This window comes from Phacochoerus africanus, chromosome 10 (genome assembly GCF_016906955.1).
Source record: "Phacochoerus africanus isolate WHEZ1 chromosome 10, ROS_Pafr_v1, whole genome shotgun sequence".
Taxonomy (NCBI): Eukaryota; Metazoa; Chordata; class Mammalia; order Artiodactyla; family Suidae; genus Phacochoerus; species Phacochoerus africanus.
In genome coordinates, this window is record NC_062553.1 from 67,178,935 (window position 1) to 67,195,646 (window position 16,712).

Here is a 16,712-nt window from a genome sequence, read left to right on the forward strand (position 1 = left end):
AGGAATTTTCCTCTTTTATAGCACGTATTTCTTGACACCCAACTCCGTAATTATATTGCAAGTTATCTGCTTTCAAACTTAAACTTTCTTGTCTAAGAAATTACTCAGCCTTCTTAATCTCCCTTGTTTATTTTAGCCAAATTCTACTGACTGCTCAGTTTCCAAGCTGGGGCGTGTCCCATTCTAGCATGGGGATGAAGACATGTCTGCATCAGGCATTTGATGCACTGTCAGGTTCCTGAATCACATGGTGTCCAGGCAATCATACAATGATTCAGTTCAAATGAGCTGTTCGCTAGCACCATAGTCTAGGCTGGCGACAGAACCCAAGTCTCCTCACCTAAGCTAAGGACCAATACTGGCATAAAACTCAACTCTGCCTCCTCCAAAAAGGAAAAAAAAAAATTAAGAAAGCCCCTACCCCTACATGTTCATTGAAAACGATGAAAGAGTGGATTCCCCAGCATCATGCGCTCCCTCCCACTCAAGGAGGCTTGAATAGTTAACGTTCCCTCACAAAATGTAAACTCCTTAAGGGCCAGGATTTGCGCTCCTTCCATTCTTACTCCCAGGGACTGAATCAATGCTGGAAGAACAAAGAGCAGACATATGCTAAATGATAGGTTGGAAGAATGAATTGACTGAATAAAAGAATGAAGGAATGTGTTTATGAAAGCCTCTGAGAACAGAAAGTTGCTTCCCTTCCAAACTCTTCAGCCCTAATGTTTTGTTGTTCCTCTTTTTATTACCCGCTTGACGCTATTCTCTGTCCATTAATCATGTATATTCTACAAATTCACTTAAAGCTACCTCTCTTCTCTGAAGTCTTCCCTCCGACTCCCTAGAGTATATACTCAACCATTTATCCATCAACATACAGTGACCACCTGGTGCTCCATAAAGTCATTAACACAAAAGACACTAAAGAAATATAAGACAAGGCCCCAGGAACTCTCCCTCTAGTTCAGGAGAAACACTCAATCAGGAAATAAGGAAGGAGCTGTGTGAGCTGATGTCTGATCAAGACCCAAAATAAGTGACAGAAACAAGCAAAATACTACAGGTGGTTGAAATTAGGTATATTCCTAATCCTGTCTTCCACCACTATCCTCACCTCATTTTGCTCCAGTGATAAGAAACAATAACATCTCTCCTTCATGTATAAACACTTATCCTGCCAGGATGCTCTCTTTTCATTCTTAAAGAATAAATTCTTTCCATTCTTCAAAATCCAGTTCAAAGGTCACACCCCCCCCCATCATGCCTTCTGGGTGAAGCTTGGGGCTCTGAAAACCTACGGTGAGCATTTCATTCCTCTTTCTGGGAAAGAGATCTCAGGGGACCCCTGCATTTTGTTTAGATTATAGTAGCCTTTTCTTCATTTGAAATAAAATACATCAGACTTCTTTTTGTGGCTCAGCAGAAACCAACCTGACTAGTATCCATGAGGACACAGGTTTGACCCCTGGCTCCACTCAGTGGGTTAAGGATCCAGCATTGCCATGAGCTGTGGTGTAGGTTGAAGATGCAGCTCAGATCCTGAGTTGCTGTGGCTGTGGCACAGGCTGGCAGCTGCAGCTCCAATTCGACCCCTAGCCTGGGAACTTCCATATGCTGTAGGTGTGGCCCTAAAAACAAAAGATAATAAAAATAAAATAAAGTACACCATTCAATATTTCTGGAAGAGGGTTTGGCCACACTTACTGAAATTTAAAATATACATATCCTTTAGTACAGTATTTCTAGGAATAACAGTTATGGAAATATTCCCATAGGTGTGAAAAAATCTTATAAGGATGTTCTTTCTACCATTTTTATAATTACAAAATAAAATGGAAATGGATTAATGTCCATCGAAAGAAAATGTAACATAATGTAGCCATTAAATAAATGAAATAAATCTATATATACTGACATATAAGTCTGCCCATTATTTGTTAAACAAAGTAAATTTCAGAGCAATATACAGAGGCCTCATTTTTTAAACATAAACTGTTATATTTTGATATTCAGTTTATATGTTCATGTATACATGATAAAAACAGGTACATAGATGGAGGTGAAAAAGAATCATAATTTTTGCATTGTCTGCACTTTTTAATTAGCCATGCCCTCCTGAAATACCCTCTATTCAAACGGTAGACATTGGGTAATATGATGTCTGCAGCTAATAACTCACCTAATGAAATGTTGGGAAATGAAAAAAACCAAGTGATTTCATAGACAGCTAAGTTCTGATTGGTCTTTCAGTTGCCAGCCTTCTGGAGTTGAGTTTAAATTCCTCCTACAAACTCATAGCTCATCAAAGGGTAAAAGTTTTCACCATAGAAACTAGAAAAATCAACTGGACTTTGACTATTGTTTCATCTGCACATTTTGCCTAGTGGAGAGAAAGGTAATATTATTTGACCACATTTCAAATAAACATTCTTTTTTTTTTTTTTTTAAGTATTGCCTTGTCTCAAAAAGAAAAAAAAATAGAGTGAAAGAATAAAACTATTTTTTTGTTTTAGGTAGCAATTTGAACATGAAGACTACAATTCTACTGTTTTGTCTCCTAGGATCAACTCTGTCATTACCAGTAAGTGCAATATGTTTATTTTATGAACCAACCATCTGTAGCTTCATCGCTAATTATAGACCTCTCTCCTTGCCCTCTGTCAAAACTGCTATGTCTGTGACCCACTCCCTTGGTTTTCTGCTTTTATTTTCTAATTTGAAAGATGATAAACTAATGAAGTGTTAGTGCATATTTCAATGTTCTTACATGTTTTAAATGTATCCATTCTATCATGGCACAATTTCAATTGTTTTTGGCCAAGCAATAGGGTAGAAATTAGGAGGAAAAGGAATGTCATAGATTATGTCTGCTCAAAGTGAATAATTATTTTACTTTCCAAAAATAATTTAAAATTTCCTTGACAAAAAGAATTTAAAATTTCCTTGCCAACTAATTAATTATTTTCTCATGATGCAAGAGGTAAACTATATGTTCTGATTTTTCTAATAGGAAGTGCAAAATATCTAGACTGTGTGATATCTAAAATGTCTACCAAATTGTGCAATAGTAAAGGAATAGGACAAAGCAGTCAAAAATATGACTTAGAACATTTCATCACAAAATATGTTCACATGTAACAGGTTTTTGAAAGAAAGGAGCACTGGTATTCAAACACATGCTCCAACTGCCCTCCAGTATTTTATAGACACGGATGTAGGTAGTAGATCTCTAATAGATATGGGTAGATCTCTAAGTGAATTTCACTTTGTTTGAGCTGCTTGAGATTGGACAATGAAAAAAAATTAGAAGATATTTACCATGATAGCAGAACAAAAGGAAACCATCCTTAGTTAGGCATTAAGCTCCCTTAACACTTCCTTCCTTATCCATACAATCAACAAATATCTACTGAAAACTCTCTCTATATTCCAGATACTGGGCTAGTTGCTAAAGATACAATGATGAGAAAAAAAAGACATGACCCTTCCTGGTATTTACAAGGACTATAGATACTAATAAATATTTTAATGTTAAACTATAAATTATAACCATGATTAATTCTATGAAGGAGATGAACAGGATGGTCTTATAGGGATGGAATGGAACAAGACATAAATAACCAACCTCCTTCTTATTTCATTCCGAATATACATTTGTCCCTCTATAAAGAGTTTTTTGAAAAAATAATAATTTTTAAACAAGGTAAATTAGGGAGTTAATTTTTTTTGTAAATCATGGATTTTGCACTTCACCAAATAAATTTGCCAAAAGTTCTTCTAAGTAAGGTGTCTTGAGTGAATTTAAATTATTTACTATATAATTTGTAAAGACTCAAGATAAATAACACTTTTCAGGAGCAGAGCTATCACTCGAGGTGGCCTGAGGGGTAGTGTGCAGGTTAAAGCAAACTGGCAGAACAGCTAGACTCAGAGGTGCAGGGAATGTAGGAAGTGACATTAAAGTGTCTATTAGATGGTTTAGCAGTGATATTGACCAAGTGAAAACTCAGGGCACTGGACAAGGGTTTTGTTTTTTTTTTTAAATTATTTGTAAGTGAATTTATTGAATTGTCATCAAGTCATGTAAAACAAAACTACTTGAAAATGTGAACACTTAAAGCAATTGCTTTCAGTAGATTAAAAGTCTAGGGATAGCATGCACATTAGAGACGGGACAAGTTGCCTGTTCAGAAGAGTGTGGTCAGAAGTGGAACATGGCAGTAGTAGAGTGAACAAGAAGAAATGAGGTAGGACAGAAGGTCAGAGATGCACTGGGGCCTTTTAGGTCATCATCCCTGGTTTTACTTTGAGTGAAAATATAAGTTAAGGTAAGAGTTGAACAGAGACAGGCACAAACCAGACTGTTGTTTTCAGAGGATCCCTCTGACTGCCATGCTGACGATGGATTGTCCAGGATGAAAACACATTTGCACAAAATTTCTTTTTTCTTTTTTTGGCTGCACCTGCGGCATATGGAAGTTCCTAGGCTAGGGGTGGAATGGGAGCCACAGCTGCTGGCCTACACCACAGCCACAGCAACATGGGATCCAAGTTGTGTCTGCGACCTACAGCACAGCTAATGGCAACACCATATCCTTAACCCACTGATCAAGGACAGGGATCGAACCAGCCTCCTCCAGATTCTATGTCAAGTTCTTAACCCACTGAGTCACAACAGGAACTCCTGAAGAATTTATACTTACACAATCTTAACGCTTAAAGAGACCTCTAGGGACAGATAGTGCCAATCTTATTTCTTACAACTCAGGGGAAAAGACCAAAGTGAAGCCAAGAGTCGTAGGCAGCTCCAAGATATATCCAAGCGACCTAAGGGTTGATGCAGTGCTGGGTGGCGGGGGGGATAGTACACTGCCCCTTGGGAATGCAGCCAGGAGCAAAGGCCAGCCAGGGTCAACTTGGCCAGGGAGCTTCCACCTGAAGGCGAATGGAATGCTAGGAGAAGCAAATAGAAGGACTTCTTTCTTCAAGGACTAAGAGCACTTGCAGGGATCCTAATAGGCTCTGCAACTCAACATATCACCTTGTGTAAATCACACTGCTTCTCTGGGCCTCAATTTCCTCATCTATAAAACAAAAACATACAACTAGATCATATGGATTCAAGATTTTTACTCCTAAACTTCAGTTTTTCTTAATATACTAGGAAAATACCCTGGCCAGGAAGGAGACTGAATTTCCATTATAGGAAGTGACTTGTCAGACACAAAGTAAAAGCAGGAAGCTTCATGAAAATGCAGTAGACATCATGGCAGCTTATCTTCAAGCACCAGGAAAAAGCAAATGTATACAGAGCTAAGGTGTGAACTATGTATTTAATGTCCTGAAAAAAGGAATAAGGCAAGTTCAGAAAAGGAATAGGAACCTAGGAACTGCCACAGAAATCCATGTGCCCTATCTCACCCTCTGCTCCCTCGCCACTGCACCTCTCCTGGTTGGGCATTTTTCCACTCTACAGTTCCATCTCCTGTCATGCACAAAATGTTCCAGGGAGTTCAACTGCTCCAAAACACACAGAGGCTAAAGACAGACATTTTTGCATTTGGACCAACTTGTTACCTTCTGGCAATAAATGGATACAAAACCTCAACAAAACCTCAAACACATCCCTGCCTCTTCAAATATTTGTTATGACAGATGCAGCTCAATCCTGTTTTGGGACTTCCTCCAACAAAGCTGGTTCCAGATCAGGCAACCCTACGAAACCAACAGCAGCAAAATCAGGTAAGAGTCCTACATTAAGGAACATATGCAGACCAGCAAAGGAAATATGTTAAGTCTAGTGGATTTTAAACCAAGATTCACCCAAAGCCTTATGACTGAGCAAGAGAGAGAAAAGCTAAGGGGTTTTTTTGTTTTTTTTTTTTGTTTTTTCGGTTTTTTTGGCGGGGGGGGGGGGAGAAACATACTTTTTTTAAAAGAAACTTTGAGCAGGAAAGATATTGCATGCTCATTCGTCTTCCTTTTGACTGAATTTGACTTAGCAACAAAATCTAGTACACTCTAAAAAGCAATAGCTATACCTATTGAAAAAGTTTGGTCACCTATGCTCTTGTGATATAAACCTATGTGATTTTTGCTAGAACTAGCAGGGATTAAGAGGTAAACTATAAAAATAATTGCTAGTTTCCTCATGGTTTTCTTAAATTCCACCATTGCTGATGAGCTGATGCGCTACTGCAAAATATGTCTTTAAAGCCTATTTAAATATCTTCAGGAGTTCCCGTTGTGGCGCAGTGGTTAACGAATCCAACTAGTATCTATGAGGATGTGGGTTCGATCCCTGGCCTTGCTCAGTGGGTTAAGGATCCATCATTGCCGTGAGCTATGGTGTAGGTCAAAGACACAGCCCGGATCCCAAATTGCTGTGGCTCTGGTGTAGGCCAGCAGCTACAGCTCCGATTAGACCCCTAGCCTGGGAAGCTCCATGACCCGAGGGAGCGGCCCAAAAAATTGGCAAAAAGACTAAATAAATAAATAAATAAATAAATATTTTCAGAAATGGCATGTTCGCTTGGCTACTATCCCTCCTTCTTCCCACTCCAACTCCTCTTCCTCTGCTCCAAAGGACCTCTCCTTACCTGCATCTAGTATTTGTGAAATAGTACAGCAACACCAAAGTCTAAAGTTCTCTTTTCAGTCTATGCATACTATACAAAACAAAACAGATGCCGACTTCTCTCCTTAAGGAATTTGAAGCTTTTACAATTGGAGGACCTTCTTCGAAAAAGAGTACAAAATGAGATATGTAAAATTAGTTACTAAAGTGAAGCAATGCATGATGAAATAAGAAATAAGAGCAAATTTTTAGCTGATAAATACCTTAAACTTGACTCACTGCTGGTTTGCCTCTGGGGGCCACCGAAGGGGACAATGCTAGGGGGAAGTCTCGAAGCTTCACCGTTATTTACCTTCATGGTAAATCCACCAGTGATGGGAGTATAGGTTACTTGAGGATATCCACCACTGACAGCGTGGTAAAACCAGACAACTTCTTGTCTCATATATCAATTTCAATGCCCTGCAGGTCTTCCCTTCCTTAAGTCTAATACCGTTGACACATTTGCTCACACTGGGGTCAGATCTGCAACTGGTAAGTACTCCTTTATATCATTTTTAATATGCATTGTTAAGTAAATATAATACCTCATGTTGAGTGCATATGTGTGCAGGTGTATCCACAAATGTACACATACACACATATCCATTGTAGATAAGTTAAAAGAGAGATGACAGAAAAGTCAAAGGGAGTTGGATGCTATTCAAAACATCTTAGCAAGAGAATCTCTAAAGAAATTAATCTAATTCTCAAGTCTTTACTTCTTTAGTTCTTCTCATCTCTTTTCGAAGCTCCCCTCTCCATTTCTCCGTAACATCTTCCTCTCTGCCCCCTACAATATCCACACACCCACACAAACACAGTGGCCATTATCATTACCCCCAACAAGAAAAGCAAACAAGAAGGGGTGGAAATATGTACATTATTTTCACAGAGTATCTGTGTAGTTTAATCTGTTCTTTCCTGCTTAGAGTGAATTTTTCCAGTGGTCAGATTTAAATGTGGTACTAGACCATATTCAGACTAGATACTTTACTGTGACCCTCATGGTTTCCAAGGGGTACCTATGAAGGAACTCATTTCTTCATAAGAAAGCTATCAGGAATATTCTAGGGACCATTGCTGTTACAGCCAAATGGGAGAGCAAATGTAGAATCACCTAAGTAATCCTCAGGAGAATGGGTTAAATGCCAAAGAAAAACTTAATATGAGAAAAGTTAGTCCTGGACTTTATGGTTGTACTAGTAGACTAAACAAGTCTCTGAACTTCATCTCTATATCTAATTCCAAATGCAATGAAGTATACCATATATTTGCATAGCAAATTCTCCATTTGAACACACTTTACATTTAGTAAATACAGTTTCATCTCCTGGATGTTCAAATAACAAGATGAAAATCTTTTTTGTTGCCCTATAGCTAAATCCTGCTATAGGGATGGTACCTGGTTCCCAGACCCTCCCTCTGACCCTAGGGGCACTGAACGTACAACAGCAGCTACAACCACAAGTAAGTTCAAGAACCTACTCAGTTTAACACAGGGGAGAATTTTCTCTCAAGTGGAAACTAAAAAAGGAGGAATGAATTCTTTTCAGGGTTCTTGAAGGTTTTACTGGGATAACTTGCAGAGTAATGCCCTACCAAACGTACAGCAGTCTTTGGCAGTTTGATTCTTGTTGAAACCCCATGAAAACATACCCAGAAAACTGAGCATACTGCCCCACAACCTCTCTAGAATACACAGGTAATAGGTAACAGGAAATGTGACAAGATGAGAAAAACTGAGAAGTAAAAAATATAGCAGGGGTAAAACTGAGAGGCATCATGATTCTTCTCTAGTTTGCTCTGTTTTCCATTAAAAGACTTTCTGGGTGACCAGGATCATTCCAGAGAAAAATTGAGATGGATAAAGTTTATTTTCAGCAAATCTAATCTCCTTTTTGTGCCCTTTTTTCATGCCTCCTTTCAAGTCCCCAAGGATTCTTTAGTTCCTTCTTTCCTCCCATCATTACTTGCTTTCAGGAAAAACCTGAAAGCAAATATATCACACGAAGATATAAGCAGCACACTTAGCACATTACACCTTTCAGAAGTGCTTGCATTTTAACTACAAAGCCTGAATTTTGTCTTCTTGGAAATTCTCTAAATAGTTTAATGGCTCTGGGGAAAGATACATTGATTCCGTTATAGCTAAACTGGATATAGTTAACTTATTCTCCCTAATACATGACCTCAGCCCCTATCATTTCCACATAATGGTCTCATTTTTTGCAGAAGCTTTCTTGTTTATCATATGCATATTAAATGTTAATTATAGAGAATTTAGAAAATACAGATAAGCAAAAAGAGAAACTAAAATTCACACATTAGCCTACCAGCCAGAATTAAAAGCTGTTCGCACTCTAGGCAATGTCCTTCCCATATTTTTTCTATGCATGTAAGTACACTTTTTTAAATAAAATAGGTTCTTACTACATCTAATATTCTATGATCTAATTTTTTCACTTAATGCATTTGAATAGTCTTTCCTATATTTTGAATATTCACTTATAACACTTGTTTGTAATGATTTCTTAGTTTTCCATAATATTGCAAAAATGTTTTTTTCCAAAATTTTTGCTTTTATAAACACTATAGTGAACATTCTTAAATTCTTTGACCATGTTGATGACTATTTCCTTAAGAACAGTTCTTAGGAATATAATTTGTGGATCCAAAGACATTCAAAAATGTAAGACTTTTCATACACATTCCCAAATAATGAAACATGACTAGACCCTAACCATCTTCCTACCACTATAGATACCTCCAGCTTTTAGTAGCAAGCTTGTATTAATTAGTGATTATAATCAAAGCTGAGTTTGACAAAATAATTTTAAGCTGCTCTATTTAAATACATCACATGCAACTAGCACTTTTTTCTGTACCTTCATTTGTCCAAATTAACAACACAAGAAACTCTACACTGCTTCATTTATTCTTTCTCGCAAAATTCTGTAACATAACTAATTGCTACATTTCTTTTTTAAATACTGAGGTGTACATTTGTCTATCAGTCAGTGTTTATTTCTTATAGATATATTAGAGCCTTCACACAAAGTATTTGCTGCTTATTAATAATATAATTCTTAATAATAAAAGTGATCCTCTGAAAAAGACTCAAGAGAGAAGCAAGTAAAATGAGAATCTCTTTAATACCTGACCCTGGTATATCCATCTGCCAATTGCCCAGCTTCGGTTTCAGTTGTTGCCCTGCTCTAAACTTGAAGTCAGACTTAGCATATCTTTATATTCACCAAAGAATGCGTCACTGGAGTCAAAGACATTAGCAGGCACTGATGATGTTACTACAGGTTCAGTAGAGATGGTCTGACACTGCACACTTCCCCACGTGCAATAATATAAATCAATCCCCATTCTTGGTGGGGATTCTTCAAGGTCTCTAGGCTATGCCACCACCAAGGGTCCACATTGCATATGCCTTCTGTAGTACAGCCCCAGTCCCTCCCACCGTATGTCTTCCTATGCAGAGTGGCTTACGTCCTCTGCCAGAAACCTGGGCACCTGTCTACAGCTCTCATTTACCTAAGCAAGGCCAGCATGGGTAAGAGTGAACTCTAGAACCACAAAACTTCCGGTCAAATCCCAGCTCTCTATTTACTACCTATGTGGCCAAGTTACTTAACCCTCTGTGGCTCATTTTCCTCATAATTTAAAATAGGGGTTAATTGGAATCTACCGCTTAGAGCTGTTAGAAGGATTAAATGAGTAAATCTATATAAAACACTTAAAACTTTAAAAAGTGCGTATCACACAGTCATCACTCCATAAGTATTAGCTATTATTATTTAAAACAATTTCTGTACCAAAAACTAACAATTTTTCTCCTTAATATTACATTGGTGTTACATTACTTATTTTCATTATAGTTTTTACTTAGACATCTGTGGTTTCCTCTTTGTATCTTTTTGTTCCTTCCAATTTGCCTCTAAAGAAGAAATTGAAATTTCTTCTCCCAAATCCTGTGTCCCTACCCTTCAATCCACTTTTCCATACTACCCTGAAGATTAGTTTCTTTTCCTCAATAGTCAAGGATCTGACTGATAGTAAGGCTTTTTCTTAAATGTGTATTACTTTTTACTTTTTGGCATTATGGGTATTACTGTACAAATTGCCTTTTGAAATAATAAAGTTAAAAGTCTTTTGATAAGACTCTTCAAATCTTTTAGACTGGTTAGATTGAAAAATCTCATTTTGATGACTTTTTGACACTATATGAATTTCTACAGAAGTAAAAGTAAACCTTAAAACCCTAGTTCTTTCTGACAAACCCTAAAGTTAGTTCTTAGAGTGCTAGAGTATACCAAAACCTCACCCAAATCTTTTCAATTATAAATTCATAATATTTAAGTAATTATCAGTGACCAACACAGTATTTCTCACTTAGCCCTAAGAACTCTGCCAGGACCAGTGTTGTTGAACAATATCATCTGTAATTTCCTACCATTGCCCTCTATTTTAATAGCAAAGTATCCAGGCAAACATTGTGAGACTAAATATATATGCATGTGGAAGTTCCCAGGCTAGGGACTGAATCCAAGCCACAGCTGTGACCCACACCACAGCTGTGGCAACACCAGATCCCTAACCCACTATGCCAAGCCTTGGATCAAACCTGCACCTCAGCAGCCACCCAAGATGCTGCAGAGACAACACCAGATCCTTAACCTACTGTGCCACAGTGGGAACTCCAAGAAACGCTGGTATTTAAAATTTTCCATTACACGGTTTCATGGATCTTCTGAGATGCTACAGGGGAAAAAAAAAAAGTATTTTATCATCATGATTATTTGGAATAATTTTAAGTTTGGAGATAGCTTGAGATCAAAATTGGGTTTTGTTCATCTAATTTACTAACTCACCTTTTAATTGTGCTGCTTTGGATTTCTAAATCCCTCTGGGTTTAACCTTCTTTTTACAAAGTGGATGAGTTCCAATTCCCATCTTTCTCTGAGTCTAAATCTATGCTCATAGATGATACATTTAACAATTACCTGTTCAACAAATATTGCATACTTTTAAGAAAGTCTCAATATTTATATCTGCGAGAACCTACCCTTTTTTAATAATTTTTTCACTTTTTTCAGATGATACCAGTTATTGTAGCACACCTTGGAGCCCAGGTAAGGTTATTTTGTAATGCGATTTTTATTTTAAATCATCTTAGTGTGAAATATTTAATCCCACCTTAATTTGCCACGTAGTTGCCAAGTTTCCTATCTACTTTGCACTGTATGGACACTAATAATAAGAAGAACATTTACTGAGCACTTACTATGTGCCAACCACTATTCTAAGTACTTTTTAACTTTTGTACTATCTCAACTAATCTTCAAAACAACCTTTTATGGATAATTTTTAACTTCCTATTTGAAGATAAGTGACTAGGGATATTTACAATTATTCAGTTATAATCACATGTTAATAAATATCACAAATTAAGCCACCAGTCAATCCTTTAAATCATGCTGTTAAGAAAAATAAATTAATTAATGGACAGATCTAATAATGATTTGGGGGGCTATTATCTCAAATTTATTTATTAACTATATATTTTTTCCCTAAAAATGAGATACTTTCCTCTTTCCCTGTTTTCCTTTATGAAAAGTAATTCTTGAGATCACTGATAAAATTACAAAGGGCCAAGATCAAATAGGAGTGTTAGATGGCAGCTTTAACTTCTAAAAGCAAAATTGAATTGAAAATTCATATTAACTCTTAATTCCATACCTGGGAACACATTCCAAGGAAGTAATGTGAGATATAGCAAAAGTTTTTTTATAAATATATTCATCAAGATAATTTTATAGTAGAGAAGAATATTAGGTTCAACTTAAACTTAAAAACTAAAATTATTAAGTAAACTATATAACATAAAAGCAAATATTTTTGACCATTCAAAAGTATATTTGTTAAAACTTGTTGGTAATGTGGTTAAATGATTGTGCATAGTATTAACAGAAAAGACACAAACCGTATAAATAACATGACTTGTAGTATGTAAAAAAGTGTTTAAAAAGCATCTTGAAGAAAATATATCAAATTATGCAAGATGAGATTATATTTTTTTCCTTATTGCTTTCAACATTTTCCAAGTTTCCTCCAGAGTGCATTTATTACCTAATAATAGAAAATATGTAATTTTTGAAATGCAGACCTCCCATCACTCAGATAATAAATGTTAGCAGTCCAGCATCATGTGCTGACTTGAGTTTTGTGATACAAGTCAAAAAGGTAGTTTAAATTATTGCTGAAAATAAAAAATATGTATCTGTTTATAATATTTAAAATAATTTTAAGTTTTTAAGTTATGATATGTGTGTATACATCTTGCCTTGAATATATTAAAATCTGTCTAATAACCTGTGTTATTATTTTTCCCTTTAGGGTGCTATCCTAAGCTCAGAGGAATTGGTAAAAAAAAAAATACTTACTAAAATTTCAAATTATCTTCAATGCTGTTTTTCATCCTCACATAGTCTCTATTGACCACAATCCCTAAACCTGGTGCATACTATGATAAACTGAACATTTTTATAGGTGCTCACATTAGGTTATCCTTTGTCCAGCTGGGGATTTCATCATCCTTCTCCAGCTAATCTTCCACTAATTTGACTTAGCATTTGTTTTCCACATATTGATGTCAGATTCAGTTCTATCCAGGAAGTCAACACATTTTTTAAACTTTATATTGATTAAAATCTGATTATTAGGTTATCAAAGTGCATGCAGACTTAGAATAATATGCATATTGATACTTATTGCAGGAAAGATTAATATTTTGACTTGAATGTTTGTAGAAAAATGCATTATTTTTCTAGCATCTTACGGTGATAAGTGAACTCTTCTCTATACATATGAATAACTAGAAAGCTGAACCTAAATAAAATTCATATTACCATTACTAGGCACTTCTATGCCTTTCCCCATAAGTCATCTTTAGAGAAAAATGATTTGAATTAATGTGGTATCTAAATATGACACTGAAGTAAAGAGTTGAGGCAATATCTGAGATGACAGTTTTTTGAATCTTTCTATTAGGAAAAAGGTAGAGACTGTCTGGACTGTCCATAAATAAAATCAAGCAATAGGTTTATTTTGACGAACATGAACATGAACATGAATACCAGTTATTGACCTGATTCTATAAAACCTTAGTAGATCTTTTTACATGTACTGCCTTTAATCCTCACCAAAATACAAAGTAGAGATTTTTAACCTAACTTTATAGAAAAAGAAACTGAAGCTCAGAGAGCTTAAGCAACTTAGGTATCAAGACCAAAAAAGGAGTAGATCCAGATCAAAAACCATTTTTCTATCCACTATACCAGTGGTTTTCAAATTTTTTTGGTGATACCCACAGTAACAGCTATATTTTTCATGCAGCTAACACACACACACACACACACACACACACACACACATATTTTATAAAACAATACTTACTTTACTAGATAGAGTGCACTGGTAATTTAATAGTCTATCATTTTTGTCTTAGTTTTGGATACTATCCACCTATTTATTTCAAATATATGGATGCCATGACCCCCAGTTTGAAAACTTCTGTAGTCTACTCCTGTCTCTCATCCAGTGTAAATCTAATTCTGGTTTTAGTACCTTGTAAATCTAAGGCAATGTTTCCAAACTTCTGCCTTGGACCCTCACAGCAGGACAACTTGGAGTGCCAGTTAAAATATGCTTATTTCTGCCTTCCAAGTGGTTCTTATGCAAACTAACAATTGAGAACCATACTCAAGAAAACCGACCTGTATCTTAACTACGAGTTCTCAACCTTTTGAGTTCTGTGAGAATCCCATCAGAACTAGGAGGTCCAGGAGAACTGGTTCCTGCTTTAACTGTCTTCAAAAACCAGTAGATTTCAAATTGTTTCTTCTTGGGATAAACTTTCACAGTAACTTCTTCCCAGGGGAAAAAAAGCCAAGCGTACATAACAACATTTAATACCTGTGTGCAAATCATTAACAGTCCAACATAGAAGAGATGCACTGAGCAACCTCAAGGATGCACCAGTGGCTGAATTGCCAGAGGTATTTCTGAGAAAATACTCCAATGCCTTTAAAAAATGTATCGAAGGAAATTTGAAGGAATGCAAACCATTGCATCCTAATAAGTATTGAATAAGGATTGACTAATCTATTTGAATTAATGTTTTCATTAACTTTTAGACTCTTACATTACATTTTTAAAATACGGGCAAAAGAGATGAGAGTTCTCTTGTAGCTCAGCAGTTTAAAGATCTGGCATTGTCACTACGGTGGCTCAGGTTGCTACTGTGGCCCGAGTTAGATCCCTGGTCCCAAAACGTCCACATGTCACAGGTGTGACCAAAAAAAGAAAATAAATGAATAAATGAGAAAAGAGAGACCATGGTTTAGGTCGATAACAGAAATACAGCCCACTGTAATTGTACCTCCAGATACACCTGATACAAACAAAGTAGGCATTATTCCTTTTCTTGCACCTGGCTTGATTCTGGCTTTCCCTTTCTGAGGAAAATGGAGCACAGCAAGGAATCCCAGTAATGAAACCAGCATCAGGCTTGGCTCAGGCAAGGAAGGCATTTCCTCTGAGAAATGCTGACCTCTACTGTTTTTTTCTGACTCTACCCTCTTTGTCTGTAAATCCTACCCAAACTTGCTGCCCTCAAAGAAGAAGAAGCCAGTTGACCAGCTTTAAAATGTGTTACTTTGATTTCGTTTTCTGTTTCTGTCCTTTATTCCATTCCAGCCAGCCACCCGGCAATTCTTAACAGGCCTTATCTTCCATACCTTATTCCCCGGAGCCATCCTGCCCCCCAGTCCAGCTAACCCAGATGCCCAAAATGGAATCCATCCTGCAGGACAAGCAGGAGCCAATCCTGCCATCCAGGGAACCCCACGGGGCCCCTTCCCAACTTCCAGTGGCACAGATGATGACTTTGACGTGACCACCCCTGCTGGACTCCAAAGGGGCACACACGCTACAGAGGAAACCACCACAGCGTCACCAAATGGTAAGTTCTCCAAGCCAGGAAAGTGCCCTTGAGCCATGAAAGTCAAATGCAAAGTGGGAAAGAAGAGTCCTTGTCTTGACAAATGCAGACCCCAATGATGTCAAGAGCCCCTTTACTCACTCACATTTAATTCCAGCAATGTGAGGGAATATTTTTACTGCTACCAACCCCACTGTATCTACCCAGAGATGACACAACATATTTTCCATGTTAGAGCTGGAAATATTTGGAAGAGGATGCTATTCTCCTTTCCCATCCTCCTGCACCTCTCAAACACACACAAGATGAAGTTAATCAATCAGGATACTCTCTTCCACTCACGGATCACAGAGGAGCCTCAGATCCTTCCTAACACAGATGAACCCACATGCAATTCCCCTCAGATGGGACCTAAGAAATATTGCAGAAATAAGCTCTTTTATTACCAAGAAACAGATAATCATTCAACCTGTGCAGATGTCCAATCTCAATGTTCCAAATGTCCAAACGGACACCATAATGATTTGCTTTATATTTTTGCCTCTCAGAAAGAACTTTTGGGAAAAAAAAAAAAGAAAGAACTTTTGATCTCAAGTAAAAATGTTTAAATTCAACATGCTTTTACCTGCATTTTAAAAGTGTTTTATTTTCTTCCAGGAATGCAGTAAGCTGTCTCAAGGTTTTTCAACTAAGCCACCCCAAATGTGGTGATACATGAGAATCTTTTCCATGGATCGTATTATGAAATAGATTTAGACACACTGGAGAGTATCAGGTGAAATTAGTTCTTAGTTTATATAAAACATTTTCTTAAAATTTCAGAAAATATATACTTCGTGAAGAATACTGACTTCTGAGAAAGAATACTAATTAAATGGATAAATTTGTCTTTGAAATATAACATTATGTCACCTTGGATATATATATATATTAAAGATACATATATTAAAAAGTATTTTAAAAGTGACTCTTTTTTCTTCTTTGAGGGTGAAAGAAAGTGGGACCATTTCAGAAACTCCATTACCTCAGGACAGTTAGGTGATATTCTCGTTCTAGACTCTCCGGAGGCAGGTAGTGCTGCAG

General features: G+C 36.8%; 1 protein-coding gene across 1 annotated transcript; it reads left to right on the plus strand.

Annotated features, from left to right (window-relative positions):
• The first annotated feature begins 2,511 nt into the window (after positions 1–2,511).
• Positions 2,512–16,344, plus strand: AMTN (amelotin). The gene is made up of 8 exons (XM_047797945.1): positions 2,512–2,581; positions 5,656–5,742; positions 7,046–7,111; positions 7,997–8,086; positions 11,725–11,760; positions 13,025–13,051; positions 15,386–15,650; positions 16,287–16,344. The coding sequence occupies exons 1-8, from the start codon at positions 2,528–2,530 to the stop codon at positions 16,295–16,297; spliced, it is 636 nt and encodes a 211-aa protein (XP_047653901.1). The 5' UTR covers positions 2,512–2,527; the 3' UTR covers positions 16,298–16,344.
• The last annotated feature ends 368 nt before the right edge of the window (positions 16,345–16,712 follow it).